The sequence below is a fragment of the Aplidium turbinatum genome, chromosome 3 (assembly GCF_918807975.1).
Source record: "Aplidium turbinatum chromosome 3, kaAplTurb1.1, whole genome shotgun sequence".
Taxonomy (NCBI): domain Eukaryota; kingdom Metazoa; phylum Chordata; class Ascidiacea; order Aplousobranchia; family Polyclinidae; genus Aplidium; species Aplidium turbinatum.
This window is the reverse complement of record NC_137474.1, coordinates 26674066-26686067: the sequence shown is the minus strand read 5'-3', so window position 1 is coordinate 26686067 and position 12002 is coordinate 26674066. Positions and strand designations below refer to the sequence as shown.

The 12002-nt window shown below is 37.5% G+C and overlaps 1 protein-coding gene across 1 annotated transcript in view; it reads left to right on the top strand.

Moving 5' to 3' along the window:
- LOC145767214 (integrin beta-1-A-like) overlaps positions 1 to 12002 on the top strand; it is a 62137-nt gene that overhangs the window by 25885 nt on the left and 24250 nt on the right. The window contains exons 12-13 of the mRNA XM_082578995.1: positions 187 to 382; positions 3184 to 3296. Of these exons, the coding sequence (XP_082435121.1) occupies positions 187 to 382; positions 3184 to 3296 (309 nt within the window). The remainder of the gene's footprint in view (positions 1 to 186; positions 383 to 3183; positions 3297 to 12002) is intronic.

Genomic DNA, 12002 nt, shown 5'->3' with positions numbered 1-12002 from the left:
GAACTTAGAGTTCTAACTTTTAAAGCCGCTCGCGGTAATACTGACATCATATTAATTTTCACTTACGTTAATGATCCACAGTATGATGGCCACTGCCACAGCCAAATCCTGACCTTGTCCGATTTGTAATGACGTGTTGCTCTGCCAATAATAATCATAATAACAGTTCATCATTTTCATTGCCAGACTTCCTTTGTTCGTGTGATTGCCTTGCCAATCAGGTTCCATCTAGCGACTCGTGCAACAACAACGGATCTTTGTCGTGCGGGATCTGCGATTGTGATCCCGGCTACGAGGGTTCCACCTGTCAATGCGTCAGAGAAAATGATGCCGTGTCATTGGATGAAAAGTGCAAAATGTCAGCAAATGATGACGTATGCGAGTGAGTGATATCATAAGTTTTGCTTCCTGTTGTGATTGCGTACTTTTGCTGTTTATATTGAAGATTCGACTACTAAGGAAGCGAAGAGGTGTAAGACGCTTTTCAAATTCACAGACTTAAGGAAATTGTACATTTTTTCAATGTGTTGTGATGGATAGAATTCCACACAATGATGTTGCACCAAGAAGTGAAGTATTGTTGATTTTGAAACTTAAAGTTACGTGTTTAATTAAGTAAAAGTAGGGTGTGCAACCTGCGGCCCGCGGCCGGAAAGAAAAATTGTGTGAATCTCGGAGCCATTTTTGAATTGTGTGTAATTTACGAGTGTAATTTACCACGAAACGAGTTTATAATTTAGTTTAGTCTGGTACGTCCAAGCAATTTTTAATATACAGTATCCCCTTTGCTTTGCAAAATTATACCTGAGTCCAATTTATGGTCTATGCCTATGACTAGGGCGATTTTTTTGTAACCCAAAAAATTAAAAAATGTCACTTTAATTTTGCGAAAAAGTAACCAAAAGTAACTTTATTCAACAAGAACAAGAAAGTGAAAGAAATAGCAGCAATTCAACATAAAAAGCATCTAAATTAGTTTCAATTTGTGCTCAAATTAAAATTACACATTCAAATTGCACATATGTAATGCTTTACATTCTCTGGCAGGAAGTTTCTGTCAATCAAACACCTTAGGTGTTGCAGGGAAAACAAGTGGTTAAATATACAGTAGTTAACACAATTTGTTTCATCGAAAAAATTACTTTACCAGTTTTTGGGAATACACGCGATACGAACAAGCATTGGCTCGTGCAAACCTAAAATCCGTACCATAGTAGAAGATATATTAAAAGTCTTCGCATTACATACTGTAGAACAGGGCTAATCAACTGGCGGACCGCGGTCCGAATCCGGACCTTCTGGGTGTTGATGGTGGACTTTGAGCTTTTAGAAGAATAACCTCATTGCCACGTTTCAGGGCTTCTTTAAACAGATTTCTCAGGGAGGAAGCAATTTTTACTGTGATTATCTTAATTGCTGGGGGGCTTCGACTCCCAGACTCCTCAACACTTTCTCAGAAATCTAATTCGAGTTACATTTTACCTAAAAAAGTGGTTTAGTATAAATAATTTACCTTTCGTGGTTGCCTGTGAAATAACTTATTTACCGGACCGCTAAAAATATTCAACTTGTCAAACTGGACCTTTGTTAACATTAGTTGAGTAACCTTGCTGTAGAATGTAAATTCATCTCTACAGTAGCAATGAAACATAAATAAATAGGGAAATTAGGCAAAAAAGTATGCAAAATAAAGTGACCTAACAAATAAAAAGTAACCTAAACACACAAAAAGTGAGTTTTGGTAACTTTATAACTGCTTAAATATTGAACTCACAACCATGAAATTTTGGTTCTACATTTCTTTTGTTAATTGGTACAACTAAAAAAAGTAACTTTAGTGACAAAAAAATCGCCCTACCTATGACATAACAATGTTCTGACAGCTAGCTTGTGCAAGGCTAGGGATTGTAGATCATAGTAATGTACCGTCCCTAGTGCAAGGCGAACATTGCTGCTAACTTTGCGGTTTTCCGCAAATTTGGGCTTGTTTTTCTTTCGAGTTTGCGTATTTTTTTTGGAGTTTACAGGTTGCTTGTTTTTAGGCTTGTGTTTTGCTTTGTTTGTTTTTTGTTTTTTGTTTTTTTGTTTTGCTTGTTTTTGCTAGTCTAACATTTTTTAACGTGTTTTTGACAGAAATATTAAGAAATTTTTTATTGTATTCAACATGGCATCCTTTCCTTTCAAGATAATTGTTACATAGAATGGTGTAAATAAGTGTTATTCTTGGAATAAGTTATAGCATGATGTACACTTGTACAGTATGTAGGCTACTGCAAAAGTTGTATTTAAAATTTTGAACTGTCAAACTGTGTGCTTGATATTGATTGCAAATTGTGATTGTTATGTTCATTTTGCCATTTAACACAGACGATGACAAAGCACTATATCCAACTTGAACTGATTGATCTCCAAAAGAAGACTGATTTGAAAGCAAAGTATTTAGAAATAAATTTTAGCGATTTTTACCAAAAACATGTTAACCCAGATAACTTTCCACTTTTGAAAACATTTATGAATTCAAAAATGGCTCTTTTTAGCTTAAAGTATTTGTGCGAACATTTTTTTTAAATGGGCGTCATGAAATCTCCCTATCGATCGGTTCTGACGGACGAACACTTGGAAAATGGACTTCGAATGGCGAGCACTTCCATTGAAGCAAATTTGGAAAAAGTCGTTAGAAAAAAAAGCCAGCTACAAATTTCTCACTGAATTCGTTTAAAGTCGGTGTGACAATAAATTTGAATAGCAGTTTTCTTCAGAAATTTATGCGTCCTAAGGTTTTAGTTTATTTTTTCTGCAAAGAGATAACTCCTAATAATGCCATCAGATCAATAACAAAAAGAAACTATTTTGTGCCTGCAACTGCTAGCAAACATATGTTAAATAAACATGCGCCCATGCAGCGGTTTCACCCATTTATTTATATCTGGCCCTCCTGTAATAAAGGTTGCACACTACTGAAGTAAAGCATTAATGGGCGACAGAGGTTACGCGAAGTTAACAGTATGGTACCAAAGAGCCTGGCGTGCATTTGATTGTGCAGTAGCGATTGACATTATTCCTTGAATAATCTGTTGATGGCAGGTTCATTGCTGGTAGGCATTTTTTAACTATAAAAATATTTATCATCAACCAATCAAAGGATTTAGTGTGGGCAAACGTTTACTTTGCTGTGGTTTGTAGAGGTAACGGGCAGTGCGAGTGTGGGACATGTGTCTGTAGCGAAGGATACTCCAGAACCTACTGCCAGTGCAGCAATAAAGGATGCCCGACTAACAATGACGGAGTTTGTGGAGGTATGGGACAAACTAGTTTGTATCGACTGGAAGGCTTTTACAGAATGTTCTTATTGCGATAAATGTTATTCTTGTGCGCAGGCATTAGCTTATAACTGATCATTTTTCAATGTTTCTAAATGTAAATACGCAAATCAATGAAGTGGCCAATAGAATCACTTGGAACATACTCCTCCGGTCCATACAAGTATCCATACATGCACTTGTACTGTATATTAGGGTGCATCAAATCCTCTTCATAAAAAAATTTTCTCATGGCAGTATATTAAAGTTGTGCTACCTCTAGAAAAAATAAATTGCGTAAAATATTACCAAAGTGGGATGAACTCTACCGGGTTCACATCGAGCTTGAAAAAATGAAAAATTAGGTCATTCCACATGAAAACAGCCAATACGAAATATTTTCAATACGACACCTCTCAGATTTTGCTGAAAAGTTGTTATACTATGCCTTAGACCAGGGCTTCCCAAACTAGGGATCGCGACTCCTTGCGGGGTCACGCAACGGACTTTAGGGGTCGCAGAGAGTACCTACAATTTTACATAAAGTACTGCATATTATTCTATGGTACTTTTCAGACGTTTATTTCAAAGCGCAGTTGTTAAAAACTAAGGTAACTGTTCAAAACATTATTTTTAACTGAGCTGTAGATTTTGGGTAAATAGGCCTGGTGGTGGGCTAGCTTGAGGACTGCAATGCCAGTAGGTAAATATTGAAAAAATAAAACTAATCGAGTAAATGGTTAGCTGGTTTTCTCAACTTCGACGATTTCAACGATTTTTCTTTTTTACGGAAGTGAGGCTATTGTGGAAGGACTGTGTAATTGGTATGTGGGCTGAGGGAGTTGCTGCAATGACAGGACTTACAGCTGGGTTTCATGCAAAAGTGCGATTTGCGAGTGATTCACATATTGCATTTACACACTTATATTCATTGATTCATTGTGAGACACTAACAGCTAAAAAAGTAGCCTATCTCCTCATCGAAATGCTGTTGTGCAAGATGCTGTGAAATTATTAACTTTATTGAGTCGCGCACTCAATATCCGTATTTTTGCAAGTTTATATGGTGAAATGTAATTAGAATTCAGAGTTTAAATAACTTTTACTGCATTGTGAGGTAAGGTAGCTCACAAAATCAAAGCTTTAAAAAGGCTATTAACGTTGAAAAGTGAAGTCGTGGTTTTTCCAACCGAAAAAAAAATCAGACTTGGTCTGTTCATTTCTCGGTCCATCATTTCTGCAATGACATCTGACTTTTGAAATTATGCTATTTCTGAAATTTGCTTGAAAAACCGAAAATTATTTGATCCATCTAAGGAAAAAACACCAATGTTTTAGTTTAGGCTTACATTGAAATCAAAGTGATCATCAAAAAATTAAACATCTGGAAAGAAGAAATTGAAAATGATTTATTTGAAATATTCTCATCTCCTGAAGAGTTTTTGACTAACAATGGTGTAGAACCAAATGCTATTAAACCTGCGGCTATTGACCATTTGTCAAATTTGTTGAAACAGTTTTAGAAGTATTTTCTTCCAGAATTAGACATGAAAAGTTAGATTGGAACCAAATCCCATTTGCAATACAAAAACAAAGTAGCCTACAAAGCTCCTCTTTCCCAAATATCAGGAATAACTTGCTAATATATTTTCTAACTCGAAGTTGCGGCTTAAATTTTCTGAATAAACGGCTTCACACTTTTTAGCTCGTTAGTGCGGAATACCTATTATTAAATGATTATTTTACTCAGCAGTAACCGCACTTCCGCCGTTTGTCTCCTCGTATCTGTGCAAGTTAATGTTTTCAAAGTTGATGGCAATCGCAAGAAAAATACCGTTCCAGACTAAGCAAGACTGAAACCGCCTTGAGACCAGCAGTAACAAACATTGAGCAACGGCTGGACTTGCTTTGTAGCAGAAAGCAGTCGCACGCATCACACTGAATAAATGAAGAGCTTAGTTCTAAAAGTACCTAAGTCACATTTTGCGAAAATCGAGTTGACCATTGCTAAGAAATGCTTGCAGTCGCGTAAGTCCACCCAAGCAAAATTGGAGCTAGAAAAAGTGGCTTAGTCCCTGTGGCTTAGTCCAAGTAGTGGCTTAGTCCAAGTGGCTTAGTCCCCTAACTTTAAAAATCCGTTTGCCACCAGTGTGGCAAACGGATTTTCTGTACTAAAAGTACTTAAGTCACACCAGTTTGTAGAAAAAGTACGTAAGTCCTTTTTGACCAATGAGATGAAGCCATTTTATCACGTGCACTTCGGAGACAACAGCTGATACTGCAGAAGCTTGTAGACAGCGTTGCCAAATGGTGTTCTAAGACACCAATTTTGAAAAAAATGGTGTAATTGAAAACTTCAGAGTTCTGAGGGTTTGTTTATTTCTGAACTACCTTTATCGGCTAATTGCTAACAGATGGGCCAAGATAACCACAGAATGGACACCAAGATATGTAAGAAGAACTAGAGGGGGACCCAAAAAGAACATGGCGAGATGACATAGAAGAAAAGATTGGCATCACCTGGATGAGAACAGCAAAAGACAAAATGGTGTGGAAACATATGTGGAGGCCATCTGGCATCTGCCAGCAGTGGTATGACCGGCTGATGACGATGAAACTTCTTTATGCATAAAGTTAAGGTCCCAGACATGAATTTTTGCTGTTGCACTATTTTAATTGGAAGAACAATTGAATGATAATTTGTTAAAAAACTATTTTTATTGTAACCTTCTAGCTTCTCCACCTAACTAAACTATCATTCAAATTCAATCATTTTATTTTTCGTCATTAACGCGTCCGGGACGAAAAAGATACTAACTACAAAAATCGATATAAACCTACCAGCACGTTAACGAACGGGAAAAGATGGCAAAACCTTGAAAGGTTTAAAACGTGCCTGAATGAAAAATTATTTAGTAGGCTATATATCAGTAGTTAGCACGGCCACAAAACCCAAAAAAACAAATAGCAAAAAATAAAACAAAAACAGAGAAGCACACATGTAGTATTGAATGACAGCCTAATGAAAAGTGTTGTGGATTGAATTTGCCAGTTCCAATATTGATGTGGATGAGCAGTCATAATAATAAGGCAGTGGCTATTTGACCGGCTCCGGTCTTTGAATCTGAAACACTATCTGACCGGTCATGACGTCACTACATAAGCGCTTTTTTCTTTTTCTCTTTCAAAGCAACAGACGAGAAGCGCCGATATAAGTTCTAACTTCATCACGTATCCTTCAGCCCAGTGCGTGGCGCGTGCGATACGTCTCCGGCTGCCAATCTAGAGGGGATGAGTTCGATACCATCCGGAAGCATCCTTTTTTTCATCGCCATCGCCACGGATTGAGTTGAAGAATACCTGTTGAATTTAGAACTTATCTCGGCGCTTCTCGTCTTCTGCTTTGAAAGAGAAAAAGAAAAAAGTGCTTATGCAGTGACGTCATGATCGGTCAAATAGTGTTTCAGATTCAAAGACCGGAGCCGGTCAAATAGCCACTGCCTAATAGTAATAATAGGATGGAGAAAGAAAACCGGACATAAAAGAAACCCATCCTCAGGCAAAAGCCCGTTTCAATGTGGCCCAGGAGAGCAGGTGTTGAGCTCTTTCTATGGTTAGACTGCACATCACACAGTAGTTATTGTTTCTTGTCCTGGTGGGTGATGGAATGGATGAGCTGGTAGATGATGATGTCCTGATGGTGTTGATGAAGCTCTCATCCCCTTTTGCGACGTGTCGTGTTGATTATGGAGTATTGCGTTTGCTGTTAATATCTACAAACATAAAAGTACAGCACAAGCAATCGATATTATTGTTAGGTTAGCCTAATCTTTTGTAAATAATTTCGGATTTCCACTAAAATCTTCACAAGAATGCAAGAAAGCCTTTCTACGTTGTCTTTCTATTGCGTTTCCGTTTTGCTTAAATGTTGTTTTAGGTTGTGAATAAAAAGTGACTTTGTATCAGTCTTTCTAATTGAAGAAGGAAATTCGTTCCATGTTTTCGCACCTGTGAATTCTATTGAATGTTGAGTAAGCGTTTTTGAGAAGTATGGAATGTTTAGAGAATCATTATCATGGTTTCTTGTAGACAGGCTGTGAACCTCTTTGACAAGTTTAAAAAGGTTGGTGGAGCAATCTGGTAGTAGGCTAAATTGTTGTGAAATTTAAACACGAAAACACCAATTTCCAGTTTGAACAATTGCTCAATTGTTATCGGGATCTTGCTACAACTATCATTGTTGGGACGGAAAATACGATGAAATTTGTCACAGATTTTTTGAAGTTTTCGTATAAGTCCTTCGTTGCCATATTTCCAAGTCGTAATGCAATACCTCAGGTTACTTTCAGTTAAAGAATGGTACAAGCAGATCAAATTTGACAAATTAAGACAGGGTCTAATCTTGGTAATTATGCCAAAATTTCTTCGAAGTTTTTGCAGCAAATGTTGCATGTGTGGTTTCCATGAAAGATTTTCATTCAGAGTCAGGCCAAGGAAACTGATATTTTGTACTTTCTCAATTGGTTGATCATATTGTATTGGCTGTGTTGTACATGTTGATGTAACTGTGTGATCTTTGCTATGTAAATTTTTGTTATTTCCAATACTTTTCTAACACTTCTGCATTTTAAAGAGAAAATTTAAGGCGTTGATGTAATTCTTGGTGAAATGGTGTAATTTGGAGGTTGAAATGGTGTCGTGAGCAAACTGGAGTCTGGCAACACTGCTTGTAGAGTTGTGGGACAGCAGTTGTCAGTGGCAGCTGGTGCTGTTTGTGAGCAGTGAATTTGAAAAATTTTAAAAATCGCTTTACATTTGGTGCATTCTAAGCTAGTGTTGGGCGATATATCGAATTTTCGATACGATACGATATCTTTTCAATATCGATATTTATTTCAATATCATTCGATATTTTAACTATTACAGCCCTAACTCGTAACTGCAAACCCCTACAAAAACGTTGCCGAGGCCAAACGGCAAAAGTTGAAATTGCATCGGCAATTGCTGTGAACGTTTATTACTGTACTAAAAAATTGTTCCAAAACATGTAAAACGAGAAGCGAAAAATATAATAGAGTAGTCTATCCCGACCGCACGGTTTGATTTGTTGTGATGTAATAATACCAAAAGTAGCGATAAAGCGAGCAACGCGACACGCACGCTGTTACGGTAATTCACGTTGAATAACTCACGGGGAGGAAAAATAAGTTAATTTTGGGTTGATTCAACGTTAGAGTCAGCACAAATCGATTTAATTTTCCTCCGGGTTATATTGCGTAACAACGATGCCCAATAAGAAATTTACGTTTGTTTTACATTAATTCGACATCTAGCGACGTTGAATTATCATAAAATAACGTTAATTGCTCAACCAAGTACCGGTAACAAATTAATAGCTTCCTGCGAGAAGATTGCCTCAATTTATGTGTGCACTAACATAATTTCGGCACAATTGGGCTACTGCGAGCAACACAAAGTCTGTTTGATGAAGAACTAGATGTCAGAATCGGTATCATCAGAGGATGAGGTTGTCGTGTCATCACTGGAATCGGACACATCAAGAGGCTCATCGCTTGGCTGTAAATCTACACTGTCTTCGCCGTTGTAGCGTGTAATATAGCGTCCACGTTTAGCCGCTTTCGTGCTTTGATACCCATCCACACGCCTCTTTCGCATAGCTCCATCAGGGAGTTGACTTTGGAGCAAATGTATGGCTGTGGCATAACGACTGGGAGGAATGTCTGACCCTAACCTTGCAAGCGCTCGTGTGGCCTCAGCATTTTTATTGCCGATGCTAATGCGCCATTCATGCATCTGCGTCGGCAATTGCCGACACTAATTTCGAAGATTGAGAAACTCTTTTCTTAATTAGAACAAAAATATCGAAAAGTATCGAAATATCGAGTATTTTTTCAAATATTGTATCGTTTTGTTTTTTTCAATATCGCCCAACACTATTCTAAGCATGTTTTTACCCCAAATTTTGAAAAAATGCATTCAAACTTTGTTGAAAAGTTGATGTATTCCTAAGCTGTATTTAAAAAAAAACTAACAGTGTGCTTTGGAACCAAACTTTACTAGCATTGAGCTTGGTCTTGACTAGCCTAGCCGTTGCATACAAGGTTCAAGTGATGCCCTAAGTTAGCACTTCTTATAACCTACAAATATCTTAACTTTACAGCTAACACTTCTACATTCATGGCTCATCGCTACTCTGCGAAATAAAAACTAACTTTAAAAAGTCTGTAAGGTTATTCGGTTAGGTGGTCCCGTGCAAAAAAAAAATTTCACGCCCATGGCCTGAAAAGCCACTTCTACGTCTACAGTAGCATTAATCCAGCACCGCACAGCATTTTGCAGAAACTTCAAAGGCTGAAAGGAAAAAATAATAATACCAAGAAATCACATTTTGTCCATGCAGGGGGCCCTTTAAAAGTCGGGGGGCCCGGGGTACCTGCACCCTCTGCCCCCCCTTAAATCCGGGCCTGGTTTCAACAGCAGTTTTGTGTGCTCCTGTTATTTAAATTGAGTAGAAACAGTACCTAAGTCACAATTGTGATCATACAGGTTGAAGGAAAAAGTACCTAAAGTCACAATTTTGACATAAAAGTACTTAAGTCCAAAATATTTTTTGGCTGTTATTTCTTTAGGAAAGTGAGTTCAAAGATAATTTTTTGGCCTGAAACGTATTGCAGCATGATCTATCGCATTTGACAATTCAAAGTTGAAAAATATTTTTTTCCTGATTTCAAAGGCCTTAGAAAATGTTTGAACGTTGATAACTCAAAACTGGCATTATGTGACTTAAGTACTTTTAGAACTAAGCTCTTCAAATGCGTTTTTTATTTTGTTTCCAATAGGTTACGTGTAAAGTAGCAGGTTTCGAGAACCGGTAGCTTGTTTTTACTGTAGTTTCGATCGAATAAGCCTTTACATATCACAAACGTATATTTTGCACCGTTTATCATTTCAACTGCAGTCTGTAAAGGGTTGCGGAAAATTTTAGGAGATTAAAAAGGGTCACGACTCACGAGCAAAAAAGTTTGGAAAACCCTGCCTTAGGCTACCAAACAAGGTAGGTACTTTAACGTATTTCACTTCTCGAAAAGGTAACCGCAACCATGCGTGACATATGACGTCACTGAAGTTGGTAGCGTTATCATGCGTGACATGACAGATAAAAAAATTTCAGTAGGCTATGCACTGTACTGACAACTTGTTTTCAACGTAACCTAATTTGCCGATGCTTGACATTACTAACAATTTGTTAATATTGCTGCAGCAAATAACTGCACTGTTTTGTAGATGCTTTTCTCATGGGTTACTACGACATTTTTTGATGTCTGAATATAACCACAGGACTTCACTTGAGTGTTGCTGCCGCAAATAACTTCTTTTCATTTTTACTGCACATCAGCCTATCTAATTTGCTATCTATCACTAATTTGCCGATGCTTGACATTTGTCACATTAAGAACACTGAAGCAGCTAACTCGATGGCTGCTACAGTCTTCTCTGCTTTGACGGCAAACTGCCTCTACTAAGGTGAAAGTAAGACCTTATTAACTTGAGGAAACTTGACAATATACTCAATCTTTCTTTGACACCTCCGAAGGTTTGGCACTCGTGTGGTGTGCAGAAAGAGCAAGTCGAACCTTATGCTTTGAATTGCTGCATTCCTACAAAATAAAGAAAAAATTGGGAGAAAGTTACCAAAAGATTGCATGGTCATTAGGGTGTACCATTTTGCAAAAAGTTTTTAGAAATTATTGCGGCTATGTATTACGGGTTTTCACCTTTATTAAAAAGTACTTTGGTAGAGTTTCAAAATTTTCCCGCCAAAACTGTGGTTCTGCCGCCATTTTGAAAAAATGGCGGCAAGGTGAGATATTATGAAAATCTGCAGCCTTAAACTGGCGTAATGTAATCATATAATATGTCGATTACGGGGTTTTTGGGGTCGCAGAACACGAATCTGAAGTCAAAAACACTCTACGACAACAATTTTGCAAAGTGAAATTTTACCACTTGAAATTTATGGTGAAATTTCGCAGACATGGACACAACCTGACCAAGAATACCTCACCCCAGAATGAGCATTCCTGAAATATTGTCAAACTGTTGAAATAACAACACGATTCATTTACAAACAAATTGAGTTAATCACTCTCAAACACGATCCATCCTTGTTTCTTTTGCATGTTGTTCCTTATGCTTCAGTCCTGATTGATTTCAATTCCCAGTATTTCATCAACACAATAGCCTATCAGAGTTATGCAAACACTCAATTCACTGAATTTTTGACGAGTTTCTTTAACAATTGAGTTTGGCTAAGGTAGCTTTTTTGTAATTTGAGAACTGTTCTCTGTGCCTTTGCACGACAAGCAAGAGAGCTTGCCGGTGGCTTTCGTCAGAACACCTGTCAATAAAATCAGTGATTAGCTTAATCCCGCGTTCCGCAATATCGTTGACCATCCTTACATTCAAAACGAATTTGCTTAGTTTCTTATAATCACTGAAATTTTTCCATTCTGATACTGGCATTTGTTGCCACTCTTGATTAATAAGTTCCCAATTGCTTTCCCAATTGTTGCCTCCAGCAATGTACAAGTACCTTGCCACTTTCCTGAATTGACGGCAGTCGTATCAAATACCTACCATCAATCACACCTTTCTCTCTCCAGTCTTCCACCAATTTTATAA